This window comes from Rhincodon typus, chromosome 1, assembly GCF_021869965.1.
Source record: "Rhincodon typus isolate 14 chromosome 1, sRhiTyp1.1, whole genome shotgun sequence".
In the NCBI taxonomy this organism is placed as follows: domain Eukaryota; kingdom Metazoa; phylum Chordata; class Chondrichthyes; order Orectolobiformes; family Rhincodontidae; genus Rhincodon; species Rhincodon typus.
The window spans coordinates 83,528,877-83,545,767 of record NC_063332.1 but is presented as its reverse complement, the minus strand read 5'-3'; the positions used below and the strand labels follow the sequence as shown (position 1 = coordinate 83,545,767).

Here is a 16,891-nt window from a genome sequence, read left to right as displayed (position 1 = left end):
TATGTTTTAAATGGTAAAAAAATTGCAGCACGCTGCTGTGCAGAGGGACTTGGGTGTCCTTGTGCATGATTCGCTAAAAGTAGGATTGCAGGTGCAGCAGGTAATTAAAAAGGCAAATGGAATTTTGTCTGCCATTGCATGAGGGATGGAGTTTAAAAACAGGGAGGCTATGCTGCAGCTGTATAGGGTCCTGGTGAGGCCACACCTGGAGTACTGTGTGCAGTTTTGGTCTCCTTACTTGAGAAGAGATATACTAGCACTGGAGCGGGTGCAGAGGAGATTCACTCAGTTGATTCCAGAGTTGAGAGGGTTGGATTATGAGGAGAGACTGAGTAGACTGGGATTATACTCATTGGAATTCAGAAGAATGAGGGGAGACCTTATAGAAACATATAAGATTATGAAGGGAATAGATAAGGTGGAGGCAGGGAGGTTGTTTCTGCTAGCAGGTGAAACTAGGACTAGGGGGCATAGCCTCAAAATAAGGTGAAGCAGATGTAGGACTGAGGTGAGGAGGAGCTCCTTCACCCAAAGGGTTGTGAATCTGTGGAATTCCCTGCCCAGTGAAGCGGTTGAAGCTACCTTGCTGACTGTTTTTAAGGCAAGGCTAGATAAACTTTTGAACAGTAAAGGAATTAAGGGTTATGGTGAGCGGGCGGGTAAGTGGAGCTGAGTCTCAAAAAGATCAGCCGTGATCTTATTAAATGGCGGGGCAGGCTTGAGGGGCCGGATGGCCTACTCCTGCTCCTAGTTCTTATGTTCTTATTTACATCAATGGAACCAACATGTGCCCTATCTTAGTGGAGACTGGGATCAAATAAGGTTCCATCAATGTACCAACCATCTCCTCCATCTTCCTAAGTGCAATACCACACCTTACCTCCAGCAAACTACCTTCCAGACGTGGGGATAATTTACAGAACAGTTGGGAAACTGTTCTACGTACTTCAATCCAAAAACAAAGTCAGCTTCAGTCAGATCACCGGTATACAGCTGAGACTTTTGTGCACTCACTCAGAAACTAAGCTCTAGGTGATTGTCATCATCTTCTCTGAAGCATCTGGAAAAATGGACTTTTCACTAAACATCTAGAAAACTGAAGTCCTCTTCGAACAAGCTGCCACAGCACAGGCAGACCATTTTCCATGAGTTGGGCATTTTCCCTTGATGACATTCAAAATTCAACGTTACCTTTATTGTAACAGCTTAGCCTTTAGCTGATTGAAGAGAAGGATATGTAAGACCGGGATCTCAAACCTGAGACTAATCTAGTCTTGGTTTTCTGGCAAGCTGTGATCCTTGTACTCCAACATGCTTCAGAGACTTAGACAACATACAGCAGGCACCTCAAAGGACTGGACAAATATCATCATGGTGCCTTCACAAGATCCACTGAATCCACTGGCAAGAAAGACAACCAGCAACACCATCCTGGCCTGAGCCAACATGGCCACTATTGAAAAGCGCCATAGCTGCAGAGGATCCCCCTCTCATTGGAGGGAGATGGCTGGCAGGGAGTTTAACCTGAGGTGCTAATCACTCAAAACCCACTCTGTGGGTCTGAGCTTTTATTTATAAATCAGGTAGCAGATTCCCAAGTGACTGGTTTACTTAGAAATCAGCCATTCGTAACAAACTCCCAGGAGAACAGCTAAAATGTGTAAATGATGTTCTCAACACATCTCTGAAGAGGTCAAACATCCTTGCCACCCATTAGCATCCCTAGCTTGTGACCAATAAATTTGGGGATGGCTGTCTTCGGAAGGCACCAAACAGATCAAGAAATTTGCTTCTGGAGAGGCAAAGTCAATGTTTCGGGAGAATGTACAAACCTCCCAAAAACTCATGACCCTCCACTACCTGCCCTCTTGTGTGGCAGAGACTGCAGATTGCAAATTATGCTTATCAGCCATCTTCAAACCTCCTCCTTACTAATGAAGATTTTTCTCTTCTTAACTAATGAACACTTTCATATTTGGAGGCAATTGTAACTTGGGGCTGAACTTTAGGGATTCCTTGTGGAAATTTATGGGACAAGTCTGTCTCTGCTTGACTGGCTGATCGCTTAATTCATGTGAGGTGGGGCTTACCTCCAACTCCAGCAAGAAGTCCTGCCTCATTGAGCTGCTGGCCCATCAGAGGCCAATTGCTCTGCAGACTTACAGTACAAAGCAGGGCCATTGCTGGAGAAGGCCAGAAGGTGATGTTCACTGGTGGATCCAGTCATTGCGGTAAGCCTAGTGAGTCTCCTCCAAACTGCCTCCAATGCAATTGAAAAAACTATAATCCCTTCTCAAGTAACAGGACTAAAATCAGATGCAATGCTCCAGGTTTGGTCTCACTAATACATTGCAGCAGTCCTTCCCTACATTTGTACTCTATTCCTCTAGAAATAAACAGCAAAATTCCATTTGCTTTCTTTATTATCTGCTGTACCTGCATACTAACTTCTGTGAGCTATACATGAGGACACCCAGATCCCTCAGCACTGAAGCACCCTGAAGTTTCTCTCCATTTAGATAATTAGTTGCCTTTCTATTCCTCCGATCAAAATGGATAACCTCACATCTATCTATGTTAAACTTCATCTGCCTAATTTTGGCCCATTCACCTAACCTATCTATATCCATTGGTAACTTTCTTATTTCTTCATTGCAACTAACTTGCACACGTATTTTAGTGCCATCTGCAAATTTGGCCATAGTACATTCTATGCCTGATCCAAGTCATTAATATAGATTTTAAATAGTTGGGGCATGAGGATTGAACACTGTGGTACCAGACTAGTTACATCCTGCCAACCAGAAAAGGACCATTCATCCCAACTCTCTGCTTTCTGTTGATTAGCCAGTCCTCTATCCAAGCTAATAAATTAACCCTAAGCCATGTGATCTTTCCTTGGGTATTAACCTTCTGTACAGCACCTTGTCAAATCAAAAAAAGGTGTATCATATTGTTTGATACTGAAATGAAAATGTACTCCTATTTTTAAACTAAATATAAAACTTTGTTTTGGGTCTGGGCATCATTCTGAATACAGTAGCCTCCTCAGGGTTAAGCTGGAATTCATAAGAAAACTGCACACTGTGGTAGAAAAAATAGTTAATCTCTTGCTACTGAGTCTTAAATACAGCAACATTTATTAACTAAAAAAATTAGAACAAAACTGCCACTCAAGTTTCTGTTTTCAAATGTATAATCATTCATAGAAAATATTGATGTTATAACTGTATTTAAAGAAAAATAGCCCAAACTTAATGGCAAATTCATAGTATTATGTCGCATTTGCAGTTAGGCAACAAGCCACCCAGTCCAACTGGACTGTGCCAGTGCTGATATTCGACAATCTACCCCTTTTCCCATTATCAAATTGCCCTTCCATTCCTTCCCCCATGTGTATTCGTCTAGCTTCCCTGTAAGCATAACTAATATTTACATCAATGGCTCCTTATGGCAATGAGTTCCATATTCTCACGACACACTCAGTAAACGATTTCCACAGGAATTCTCAACTGGCTTCGTTAACAAATACCTCATATCTGAACTCCAGCTAGGAGATATCAAGCCAGACAGAGGGAAAAGAAACAATATAACATTTCAAGAGAAGGGCCAAAAGCTAACTCAAGAAGATCACCATAAGAAAACCATGTTGGTTTATTTATTAAATGAATATATGATAGTAATAAATATAAGCAATGAATTATAATTTGAACTGTGTCCTCTACTCTTGCATTTGACCTCCCAAAATGTGTCACTTCATACTTCTCCGGCTTAAACTCCATCTGCCATTTCTCCATCCAACTTGACAATTGATCTATATCCTGCTGTATCCTTTGACAACCTGCCTCAGTATTCGCAACTTCACCATCTTTTGTCTGCAAAATGACTAATCAGACCACTTAAATTTTCATCCAAATCATTTATGTAAATTACAAACAACATGTCTGAGGACTGATCCTTGCAGAACACCATTGGTTACAGGCCTCCAATCAGAAAAACACCCGTCCACAACTACCCTCTGCCTTTTATGACCATGCCAGTTTTGTATCCAGTTTGTCAATACACCATGGATCCTGTGCGACTTAATCATCTGGACCGGCCCACCATGACGGGCCTTGTCAAATGCTTTAGTAAGGTCAATGTAGACAACGTCCAGTGACCTACCATTATAAATCATTGTCATCACTTCCTCAAAAAACTCAATCAAATTGTCCTGTTTATTTTTGCAGTTCAAATTTTTAAAAATACTGTATTGTAAACAAATTCATTAGTAAGAGAGTAATGTCATCTGGCATATATTAACTATCTTGTCTGTTTTATTAATTCAGGGTATCAGAGTACAGCAGGAAAATGAAAAATGTAAGTGTCTTATATGAACACTTTTATGGGTGATTTCTATGAAAATTGAGAAAAACAGCCTGTTTGATTTAGTGCTACAGAGCTATTTCAAGGTGATTGCATCAATGATATTGCACTGGTTTGTCCCTTATGTGCTATGCATTGGTATATGAAGAATCTGGGAGGGAGGGTACAATATTATGCTTAATGCCTACTTTGTTCCAGCTGATGAGTGTCTAGGTAGAGACATTGGACTGGATCCTGCTGGAGTGGGCAAGCTGGTGGGTGGCAGGCAGAAGTGTGCTGCAGGGGAGTCTCGGCATCAGAAATTGTAGGTGATCAAGTCAGCAGCAGGAAGGTAACAAAACTGGAAACTTGCCCATTAGCAGTGGGAAGCTCATTGGTACATTTCTCATCCCAACTTCTTGTAATTTAAATACAAATGTAATATAAATCAACATGAATTAATCCTGTGTCTCCAATTTAGTGAAATTCACATGCTTTTCATGCCTTCTACAGTTGGCCCAGTGAAAGCTGGCAACTTGCATATAACCTCCTGTGAGCGTCTTTTGAACTTGCTGGGGATAGAGTCCTGGCACTGGAAAAATGTGCTGAGCTAGAAACTTGGTACTCAGGAAAGCTGACTGCACAATTTAAAGGGACTGTACATAATAAGGCCACCCTTAAAGTTGTATCTCAGATCTGTGTTGGGACCTGGAGGACGCCTGGAAGGCTGTTTGTGAGGAGAGGGATAGCAAGGGGCAGCACGAGAATCATCCAGTACTCAAGGATGAAGTAGGACAAAGATGCACCAGTTGAACTGTGACATCTCAGTCCTCACTTCACAGCATTATAGAATACTTAGCATACAGAAGGAGGCCATTCAGCCTGTCGTGTCTAAATCGGCTCTCTGAGCAATTTGACTTCTGCCTTTACTCTGTAACCCTGGACATAGTTGTCATCAATCATGATTGATGATTGATTGCTATATTAATCATCCAATATCCTCTTGAATGCCACAATTCATTTCCATTCTATTCCCTAACTACTGGCGGTGTGAAAAAGTTTTTTCCTCACCTCACGTTTGCTTCTTTTGCAAAACACTTTAAACTTGTGCCCCCAGTTCACCATCCTTTTATGAGTGGGAACAGTTTCTCTTCTTTATCCTGACCTGTACTGATTTTGAAAGCTTCTATCAAATGTCATTTTAGCCTCCTCCTGTCCAAGGCAAACAGTCCAAATCTTTCCAATCTATCCTCATAGTTGAAGCTTCTCATCATGGAACCATTCTTGTAAACCTCTTCTGCACCATCTCCAAAGCACTCACAACCTTCCTAAAGTGTGGCATCCAGAACCATACACATTATTTCAGCAAAGATCTAACCAGTGTCTTATTTAACCTCTTAGATCTCGCACTCGATGTTCCTATTAATGAATCCTAGAATACAGTGGTAATATCTCTCTACCTATCCTGCCATCTTTAATACCTCATGTATTTTTGCACCCAGGTGTCTCTGCTCCTGCAGAACCTTTAGAATAGTACGCTTTATTGTACACTGTCTCTCCATGTACTGTGTACCAAAATGATTTACCTCAAATTGAACCACTGAAATTTTCTGAAGAAGGGTCCCGACCTGAAACGTCAGCTTTCCTGCTCCTCTGATGCTGCCCGGCCTGCTGTGTTCCTCCAGCTCCACACTGTGTTATCTACTACCACCACCAGGCCTGATTTCAAAGTACCCCCTGCCCCTGGAGGCCCTGCTCCCCCAACTCTACACTTCCTTGACCCTAACCATCCAGCTGGTGAAATAATGAAGACAGGAAGAGCATAGTGCTGGATACTAGTGCACTGCTTTCTCATGGCAGTGTCTGTGCAAGGACACTTTCCCCGTTCTGAATTGTACAGACACCAGTGATGATTGGGCAGTGACAAGTCGAGGCCTTGAGCACTCTCCTCGCTTGCTGCCCCGAGATACCAGGACACGTGGCATCCCTGGAATCCCAGGCCTGGGGCATGTTCCATCAAGCCAAACTCCAGGTCAGTCCCAGAAAAACAGAAGTTGTGGGAAAAGCTCAGCAGGCCTGGCAGTATCTGTGAAGAAAAATTCAGAGTTAACGTTTCGGATCCGGTGACCCTTCCTCAGCAAATCCTGGATGGTGGGTCACCTTGTAAAGCAGCCTATTTGATTGGCATCCTATCCACTAAAACATTCATTGGCAGTAGTGTGTCCCATCTACAAGAGGTACTACAGAAAATCACTCAGGCTCCTTTGTCAACAACGTCCTAGCCCTAGCTAGAAGGGTAAGGGTAACAGGTGCATGGGAACACCACCATTTGCAAGATCCCCTACAAGCCACACAGCAACAAGATTTGGAAATACATGTCATTCCTTTCCAGTCGCTAGTCAAAATCCTGCAACTCCTTTCACAGTAGCATTGTGGGTGTATGTACCCTCCGTGGATTGCAGTGCTTTAAGAAGAGTTCATTGCAGCCTTCTCAAAGGCAACTAGGGATAAGCAACAAATGCTGTCCTTGTCAGTAATGACCATATCCCATGAAAGAATGAGAGAGAACACCCATATCTGACAAAGAACTGCACTTAAACGACCTTGTCCATAGGTTCACTGCTCGGCAGGAGTCCTGGGTTCTCAAAGGCTCCTGGAGCCGGTTTGGTGATAAATGCAGCTCTCCCTGACCTCTCTGGTACTACCCTCATTAAATTCTGTCTTGTATATCATTGAAAATACTCTTCATTTAGCAATAACTATTTTTAGAAATACAGTTTTTTTTCCCAATGATAGCATTCTGCATTGTTATTCACTAACATAATTATATCCCTCAGGTTTTGATCACTATTTATTGGTTAGGAAAAACAGCAAACAGCTGCACATCCTACAGTGGGCCGACACTGAACCTGAAAGAATTTGAAGGCTTGTTATCTCAGATCCAGAAGGTAATATATTTTCAATTTCATTTGCCAACATTGTTGCAATTAATGTACATGACGATTAACTTGAACCCCAAAATGCCCATTTTCACTTGTGTTATTATTAATACAATGTGGAAAAAGTAGCAATTAAGAAAAAACCTCAACCTTGTATTTTGTTAATATTAAGCAGGAAAAGGAATTTCATATGTAAATTATGCTTAATGATATTACTGTACTAATGCTTGCTTGATGGAGTCATTATAAATTCATCCGAAACATTACAAATGTAACCAAGGGACTAGCGCAGTTGAGTCTTTAAGAACGTTAGGTAATTGTTTTTAAACCTGTGTGATAAATACCTCCAGTGATGTCCCAGTTTTTAATTCCATAATTTTTATGTCATTTTTGTCAGAAGCTTTCCCCATAACTGGTGAGAGAGGGAAAGTTTCACCCTCATTACAGACTAACTGAATTTGACAATAACTGCCTTCATTCACTGCTTTTAAAATAGGCACAGTGTGAGACATTAGGAATATTTCATACGTTTACAAAAATATCATTTCATCACTTGCTGTACTCACTCCCTGCATTCTTAGTTCACTCTCAACATTTTTAACTTAAGCATTAAGAGGTGAAGAATGACTAACAAAATCTGAAAAGGACTAGATCATGGAGCCACGTGATAGGAGTACTGAAGTGAACAAAAACACCACTGTATTCCAACCGTGTGCTGTTTCTGAATATCTTGTTAACATGTTACCAGTGTTAATTCTGTGGTGAGATATCAGATGTAACTTTTATTTCAGTCCTGGAAAATATCATGATTAAATTGTAACAATTAATGGAGACGTTTGAAAAGTGAAACTGCGATCTCTTGAGCATGCATGTGTCGATCAGTTCTTTGCTATAACAATTAATGTTGAAGTAATTTTTAATTGAGACAAGGCAGTGGACTGAGTGTAATGTAGGATGGCTGCCATTGACCTTTCCTTGGGCTAGAGTTTCAGTGTTTAGTATGGGCTTCTTGCCTTGGAAAGAATTTATAATCAGGGTCTGTGAAAGGCAGCAATTGTTCTCACTGTTCCAACCATGCAGGTCAGATGCAACTGCGTTCATAGCCTTCAAAGCCAATAGCTGGCAAGCAGCAAAGCACTGGAGCAAGTTCTTTTTAAGGGAAGAGGAAAAGCTTTTACATTTTTTTAATTGCTGAGTGCCTCTGAAAGCTACTTTTCCTTAATCCAAGAATTTCATTTCACTGGAAAGTTGAGAACAGACTTTGTCACACTGCAATTCGCAAGTTGTCGCTCTGCTCTGGGAATGGCCAGGGGCAGGGTCCTAGACATGGGGGAGTGCACAAGATCGATTGCCCTTAATTGGAGAGCAATTTGAAAACGAGAGGATATTTCATTAGAAGAACGTCAAAGTCGGAAAATGCACAGCTAAACCAAACACAGCCAGTGTAATCTTTATTTTATCTACTTCTCTGAACCATAATACACAAATGGAATATGGTGTTTGAGTTGGTGATTTTGTTTCCTTGTTTTAACCATTGAAGATTGGGGTAAGTAACTTATTAAAAATCCAGGTCTATCTTAATGTGATATAACATGTTCTGCCTGTCACCAGGAGATGGACGATACAGACAGTCCAAAAAGAAGCATACGTGACAGTGGCTACATTGATAGCTGGGACTCTGAACGCAGTGACTCCCTGTCACCTCCCAGACATACCAGGGACAATTCCTTTGATAGTCTGGATTCATTTGGATCACGGTCACAACAGACACCATCCCCAGAGGTGATACTTAGAGGAAGTAGTGACGGTAGGTCATGATAATGTCCTGGGTATCAGCTATGTGCAAATTCAGCAGTTGTAGTAAATTTAGGATTGTTTACAACCTTTGGTGCACTGGATAAATCTGCCAAGATGTGTGTAATTACATGAACCTATAGCTCACCACTCTAATTGAGAGTGACAGGGAACCAGCAGCGCTTGGCCATATGGGCACCTCATGTATTGCTCTGTGGACATGTATTGCCTTGAGCATGGAAACCTGTACATATACATGGAGATCTGCTGAGTGCCATCAGAATGCTGTTTTAAGTGGTAGTCTGATGCCTTTATTAATATTACAGATTTTACACGTTATTTCACATTGGGCTCCAGTTATTTGGAAACAAGAATGACACTGAAGTAATGTGTGACAGTTTCCTGGCGGTAGTTTCGTACTGCTTTGTTAAACTGTATTTGGACAAGCTGGTACAAGTTACACTATGAGCATGTGTTGTTACAAAGCTAAACTGCTTTACATTGATGTATGCTGAAGGATAATTGACCTATTTAATGTGATATGCATGCAAACCTTATCTATGAAAGGTGATATTTGACAATAACTATAACTGATGAAATTGCCAGAGATAAGAAAGAAAGCTGCATGAATTGTCCTGCTGTTTACAACACTCTTACTCAATTATAATGGTTTTTGTACTTTACAAAAACATTGTAACTTCACTGAAAGTCATAGACCCACACCAGAAATCATAGAATCCCTACAGTGTGGAAGCAGACCATTTGGCCCATAAAGTCCAGCATCGACCCTCCCACCCAGACTTACCCTGTCCCTGTAACCCTGCTTTTCCCCTGGCTAATCCACTTAGCCTGCACATCCCTGGACACTGATGGAAATTCAACATGGCCAATCCACCTAACCTCGATGGACTATGAGAGTAAACAACACAGCCTGAGGCTGGAATCGAATGCAGGTCCCTGACGCTGTGAGGCAGCAGTGCTGACCACTGAGCCACTGAGCTACCCAGTGTCAGTGACCCTTTTTAAAGTGGAAACATAATTACAAAGTATGTTAACTTACCAAATGTAATTTAAGAAAACATACACTTAAAGTCAGTTTGGGAAATGGAGCATATTACAGCCTTGCCCTGGATAGTATTTCTGGAGATGTTGTGTAAATGAGGAAATGGCAGTGGGATGTTTCATTTTTGACTATTAGAACAGACTAACAAAGAAAACAGCCCTCTGTGTGAAACAGTCGGCAAATTTGAGTAGCAGTGAAAACATGCACTTTGGAAAATAATGAAACATACTTAGATATTACTTAGTGTTAATACTTAGTATTCTCATTCAGGACAATGTTCCTTTTCACCAATGTAGTGATGGTCTGAGTAAAGGTTTTATACAGAGCTTATTGATCTGTACACAGATTTAAAGTATAGTTCAGAGGGAAAAAAAAGTTCATATGTGGAATATACCTGTGACTCCAGGATGTATGTTACAATATTTTGACAAGGGCCATTTTACGAACTAGTATCTTGAAAAAGGGCCAATTTCAGGTATTCTGCAATGTGCTACGCTGTAGGGGATCAGTGGATAGCTTTCATTAAGACTCTTTCAGTCGCTGTAAGGAAGTTAGGATTATCCTGCTTCCTGATATCATTCCCTCGCCGCTTGATCCTAGATGGCAAGATAAAATCAGGAAAAAGAACAGTCCTGGTTCTACATTTCCCCGAGTGTGAAGAGACAGGGTCTGGATGGAGGCTCAGGACTATATGGATCATGAGGTCTTGCAAGCTGCAGGTGAAAAGGAAACAACTAACCTTTGGACTAGCACCATTCTGCAAATTTATGTGCACATTACTGAAAGGTGTTGTATCATTTTCTGATTCCATTCTTTTGTGTACTCTGAAAGGTCGTGGCAGTGACTCTGAATCAGATGTAACACAGAAGGCACCTGACATGAAACGAGACGACATGTCGGTAAGACGGACTTCCTACAGTGAACCCAAGTCATCCTTGCCATTTAACCAGTACCTACCCAACAAGAGCAACCATACAGCCTATATGCCAGCACCTCTTCGGAAGAAACGGGCAGAACGAGGAGAAAATTATCGGAAAAGCTGGAGTAACACTACCTCACCTATAGCAACAGAGCGACCGTTCAGGTAGGTGCTATCATTAGGTCATGTGTTGTGAATTACTGGTGCTAAGCAGGATTCACAAGTCAATTTGCATGATAATAAAATCTAATTCTAATCTATCCACTTGTAGAGCTATTACAATGTGATTCAATTATACATTTCGACATTTTGATATGATTATAAATAGTTTTTGTTATTCATTTGATGATTTTATTAGTTGAACAGTATGCCTAGTTCCAGCAATGCCAGTTGCTATCTCTTAGTTCCCAGCAGACAACATCTTACATTTTTGTCCAATGAAAATGGACTCGTTACCATCATCATGAATTCGGATACAAATTCACCTTTCATTTGAAATGCAATTAAGGGAACCAAGTGACTGTATTTGGAAATAGTTCAGCAATGATTACATGAGCAGGCTGCTGAATGGGCATTATTGTAAAAGGTTTGGTTATATTCTGTAATCCTGGTTTGTGAGAAAAAAGCATGCTCAATGTAAAGATGTTGGTCACCGAGGAGGTGGGTGTGATAGTCTCAGCAACATTCCTTCACAGAGGAGCCTTCAACTTGAAACTTCTAAATCCAGTTGACACTATAGACCATTGTGAAAATACTGCTGTGAAAAAATTGTCGTTGAATTTCACTTAGCTACTACCTTAACAGCTTGCTTCTAAGGTAATAACATAGAATGCTTAAAGCAATCCCTTTGGAAATGTTTCCACTGTCTGTAATTATAGTTAAATGATATCCTAATGAAGGGCATAAATGGTGTGTGCCAACAATGTAAGTTGGATGTTTGTGTAAGATCTACAACTTTTTTGTCTTAATATGTATATATATAACTCATTAGTCATAGTCACCCAGAGTCTATAGAAGAGGAACAAAATGAAGAATCCTATAAAGATGAAGAGCTTAGCCAGCCATCATCTACATTTACTAAAGTTCAAGGCATTGATGATACCAAGGCAGCAGTGAAATGTGAACCAGCTCTTACTGGGGATGCTGGTAGTCTTAAGAAGCAGTTACAAGTTTGTGTGGCTGAAGACTCAGGGCACAGAGTGTCCAGAGAAGATACAAGATGGGAGAGGAAAGATGAAGAAGAAATCAAGAAGTTGAAGAGAATTCAGAAAGCTGGTATCACAGTCATGCCAGCATCTAAGCGATACTGCAGGTCAGAAAAATTGTGTTGAGCTCTCAGACGTGAAGTAAAGGCATGAGATTCCGTAATGAGGCACAATGTGTTTGAGCTTTATAAAGATTTTATTATACCATGGTGTGATATTCTGTGATATTTCTGTAAATTATGGCAATCTTTAATCTAAACATGAGGGGAATTGTGATCAGAGAAAATATTTAAGTGTAAAGAGATCTCATTTCATTTAAATTTGAAGGTAGTTACATAAAGTGCTTTTAAAATGGAAAGTGGAAAAGTCATCCTTACAATTTTGGATTTGAATGATGGTTTTAATGATTTTGAATTATTGATTTTGACATGGTATAATAGGAATAAGTGACGAGGCTGTGGAATGCATCAGTATAACTTAAGTGTGCTTGCTTGATGCTTATTTTGGCGTTGTCTTTAACTGTTAATGGGAACACATTCAAGCAATGTTTTCTACAATAATCTGGAAAAGTTCTCAGTCGATGACTCTTGTGCTGTGTTTGAATACATAAATCACAATAGATATGTACTGCAGATGTTGCTATTTATCGAAACAGCCAAACTGGGTTACTCATCTTTTCATGGCACACTGTGAAACTAGCAATTTGATACCAATTTTGTAAATTTTTGTTATTGTAGTACCTAAACATGGATTTGCAATGCTATCACCAATGAACAAACACGCTTTGGACATGATAGAGATAATTTTAGGGGTTCTTACTCCCAGCACACAACCTTACCACCACATGCATATTGAAAATGTTCATGAATTGAATATCACAAGGGGTATATTCCCAAATTCTCAAGTGCTTTTTCAGCAGATGAATACGGAGGTGCACACTGTAAAATTGACTTTAATATAATTAAACTTATTTCAAAATAATGGCATATGAGCTGAACTGATGTCACATACAGGATTAAGTAAATAAATGTGTGCTGCATACAAAGGATACCTTTCTGACTTTAATCCATTGAGAGACACACCTAATAGGAGTCTTGTGCTGTGAGAGATCTTCTCAGCCTAGAATAGCAATGAGTAGCATGTGGCTGAATTCCTATGAACTCTCTGGTACACAGAGCTTCCCATGGATGACAAAATTGGAAAATATCCTATACAGTAACATGTAGTAAGAAACTGTAATTATTTCATCCTTGAAATGTCAATGTAGACAGGCATATTTTGATGGTCTTATTCAATTCTTTAGGATTTAATTTTGCCAGCAACACATATCAGTATCAGGTGACAAACTATCAGGAACTGAATCATGTGGTGTGCACCACAGTAATATTGGACTTCACTGCATTGCTAGCTGCTTCTGTTGAGATTATGATCCAGTATTGTAATTATAGAAAATGGCCAGGGATAAAGCTTTAGCAGTTATGAATGCTGTTTGGATCCCATGTGCTAAATCACATTGTTCTCTAATATTTCCTGCTGCCTGTTATTCTCCATATAATTATTTATATCTGCAAGTTAAACACAGCTTTCTTCCAATAAAATGTCAAAGTTCCACATTTTTCCTATTAGGAAATTAGATCACGCTGCACCAGTATTTATGGCAGTAAAATGGACAGCTCAAGGTCCAAAGTTATGAGGTTGGGCTGATCTAATGAATGTTTGTGTTAAGAGTCTGAAGTTTGTTGTAGGATTCTTTTATGAACCCAGTGCATGATTAGCTGTGTGATGAAGTTGCTCAGTGAACCATGCCAGTAACAGTTAGGAAGTAGAGTCCTTTAGAAGGCTCATCTGTTCTACCTCCATTGCTTACTGATTTGTCCTCTTAAGATGCTGGTTAAGTCTGTTGTTGGCTCTTTTCTTAATTCTTCAGGCAAATAATGGCTTCTAACTACAACTTTGTGCTGGTGTTGGAACTGTTTGTTTTTGGAATGCAGTCCCGCTGCAGTCATTGGTGATCTGATAGGTTTACCTTTGGAGTGGAGATGCTGAGGACAAGAAACCATGGAATCCTCACTGCGGCCGTTGTCTTATTGGGGAGTTGACCACTATTGAATAGAATGGTCTCTTTGCTCTGTGCAAAGCTTAACACCAGTAGGATTAGACTCTTTAATGCTCTGGTTTATGTGAGTGTGCTTGCTGGGAGGCAGTCCAGTGCATTTCCTGATGTATTGTCCTCATCGAGATCGGCACCTGTGCAAGAGAGTTTTAATATGACCTTGCTCTCCAGTGAACTGGCATCTTTGGCAATCAATCCTGGCTTCTGCACATCAAAGCACTATGTGATGATTCCTCATTTAGCTTACCCTCTAAAGAGGCATGGTGTTCATTTTTGAGTCGGTGCTTGCTATGGTCAAATTGAATGATGCCATGTGTGTGCTTTAAGGATGGCCTGCTTTTCTTGGAGCAGTCCATGGATGAAAGTAGCTGCAGTTTGTCATGACATTAAACAGAAGGAGGCAGGGAAAAGCAGGGTAAGGTGTGAAGAAAGTCTGAATGTCCCTCTTCCAGTGTTGCCACATGCAATGGCCATGGCACCCTTCTTGCTCAGTAAGGCCAACATGACAACCTTCACATGGACCAAGTATGTAAAGGGAGACCAATCCTCTTCCAGTTGCTGCTGCCTCTTAACCAGGTTCAGTGCATTCTTCTCATGAGAGAAAATTGACAGCAAACTGAATTGGCTTGATATTGTTCACAGGAATGTAGCATTATCTAATGGGTGGTTTTTAGAGGCAGGAACCTAGTGTACAACATCGGAATGACAAATGGAGTAACACAGGTTTTCTATGCAGGACCGATCTGTTGTTTGTAGTCATGATGTAAGTAGAAGGCATACAATGTGTTAGTGTAAGGCAAAGGAGGTAAACTGAAGAGTGAAGCAGTGTTTGTAGGAAAGTAAGAAGAAGTAAAGAGATTCCTGTGAATAATCACATCTGGAGTACTATGTACACTTTTAGTCTCCTTACTTAATGAGGAATGTACTTGCATTTAAGGAAGTACAGGGAAGGTTCACTAGGTTGGTTCTTGGGAAGATCAGTTTGTTACACGAAGACAGCTCAAGCACCTTGGGCCTTTGGAGATGAAAACCTAGTAATATGTAGAGCTTCTTCCTGAATACTAATAATACAGATACATCCTACTGCTCTTTCCCTCTCATTGAGACTGCAGATACACAAGACTCATTTACTAAGTTGCTTTCTCAGCTTTACAGCTTAACAGTTCTTTTCTGCATGGAACATGCTTCTGTCTTTCTCTGTTTTCTTCTGCAACTAACTATAACGACAAACTGTTTTTTGTGATCTATTGAATACATTGCAACACGACCCACCTTTGTTCCTGAGAATGAAGCTAATATTTTGGAACAGTTAAATGTAGCAGTCAGCAACGAGACTCAAATGTCTTAGAGTTAAACCTTTAGAGTTGTTTAGAATTATTGAGTTTTACAGCGCAAAAAAAGACCCTTTAGCCCAATGTGTTGATGCTGGTCATCTAGCGTCTATCTGCTGTACTCCCAATTTTCCAACACTTGGCCTGTAGCCTGGTATGATATGGCACTTCAAGTGTTCCTCTAAGACTTCTTAATGTTATGAAGGTTCCTGCCTCTAAAGCTGTCTCAGATAGTGAGATCTTGATACCACCCTCTTGGTGAAAAACAATTCCTCAAATTCCCTGCACTTTAACTTAAATCTATGCCCCCTAGTTATTGATCCTCTACTAAGGTCAAATTTACCCTGTTTATGTCCTCCCCACAACTTTCTCTGCACTAAAGGGAAAAAGAACACCCAGTCAATCTAGTCTCACTTCAAGGCTGAAATACTCCATTCTGTCTAACATCCTGGTAAACCTAATTTACATCCTCTCCAGTGCATACACATCCTTCCTATTGTGTGGTGACTAGAACTGCACACAGTACACTAGCTCTGACCTAACTAATGTTTTATACAGCTGCATCATAACTTGCCTGTTCAGTGCCTTATCAAATAAAGACAAGTATCCCATATGCCTTCTTAACCATGTGTCCTGCTGCAGTCAAGGATGGGAATGGACACCAAGGTTCCGCTGATCTTCTGTACCTCCAAGGGTGCTCCTCGTTATGGTTTACTCCATTTCCTTGTTTGTCCTCTCAAAATACATCACCTCATACTTTTCAGGATTAAATTCCATTTGCCACTGTTTTGCACATCTTGCCAACGTAGCTATATTCTTCTGCAGTCTAAGGCTTTCCTCCTCAATATTTACCACATGACCAATTTTTGTGTGAACTTGCTGATCATACCTCCTTCATTCATGTCTAGATCGGTAATGTCCATTACAAACAGCAAAGGATCCAGCAGTGAACGCAGTGCTTTGCCACTGGACACAGGCGTCTAGTCACAAAAGCACTCTTCAACTCTCACCCTTGGCTTCCTGCCACTAAGCCGATTTTGGATTGAATTTGCCAAATATTCCTGGATTCCTGGGTTCTCCCATGCAGAAATTTGTCTAAAGCCTTACTGAAGTTCATGTTCCACCTGCAAGTTCTACTCCCCAACCCCGCACTGCCCAGTTCTACCTGCTCCCCAACCCCGCA

The 16,891-nt window shown here is 40.6% G+C and overlaps 1 protein-coding gene across 9 annotated transcripts in view; it reads left to right on the top strand.

The window, feature by feature from the left end:
- The window catches only part of LOC109919982 (LIM and calponin homology domains-containing protein 1-like), a 186,370-nt gene that overhangs the window by 56,411 nt on the left and 113,068 nt on the right, over positions 1-16,891 (top strand). For all 9 annotated transcript variants that reach the window (XM_048600247.1, XM_048600286.1, XM_048600260.1 and 6 more), the window contains exons 3-6: positions 4,329-4,359; positions 7,182-7,292; positions 8,895-9,090; positions 10,972-11,224. In XM_048600247.1, coding sequence (XP_048456204.1) covers positions 4,329-4,359; positions 7,182-7,292; positions 8,895-9,090; positions 10,972-11,224 — 591 coding nt within the window. The remainder of the gene's footprint in view (positions 1-4,328; positions 4,360-7,181; positions 7,293-8,894; positions 9,091-10,971; positions 11,225-16,891) is intronic.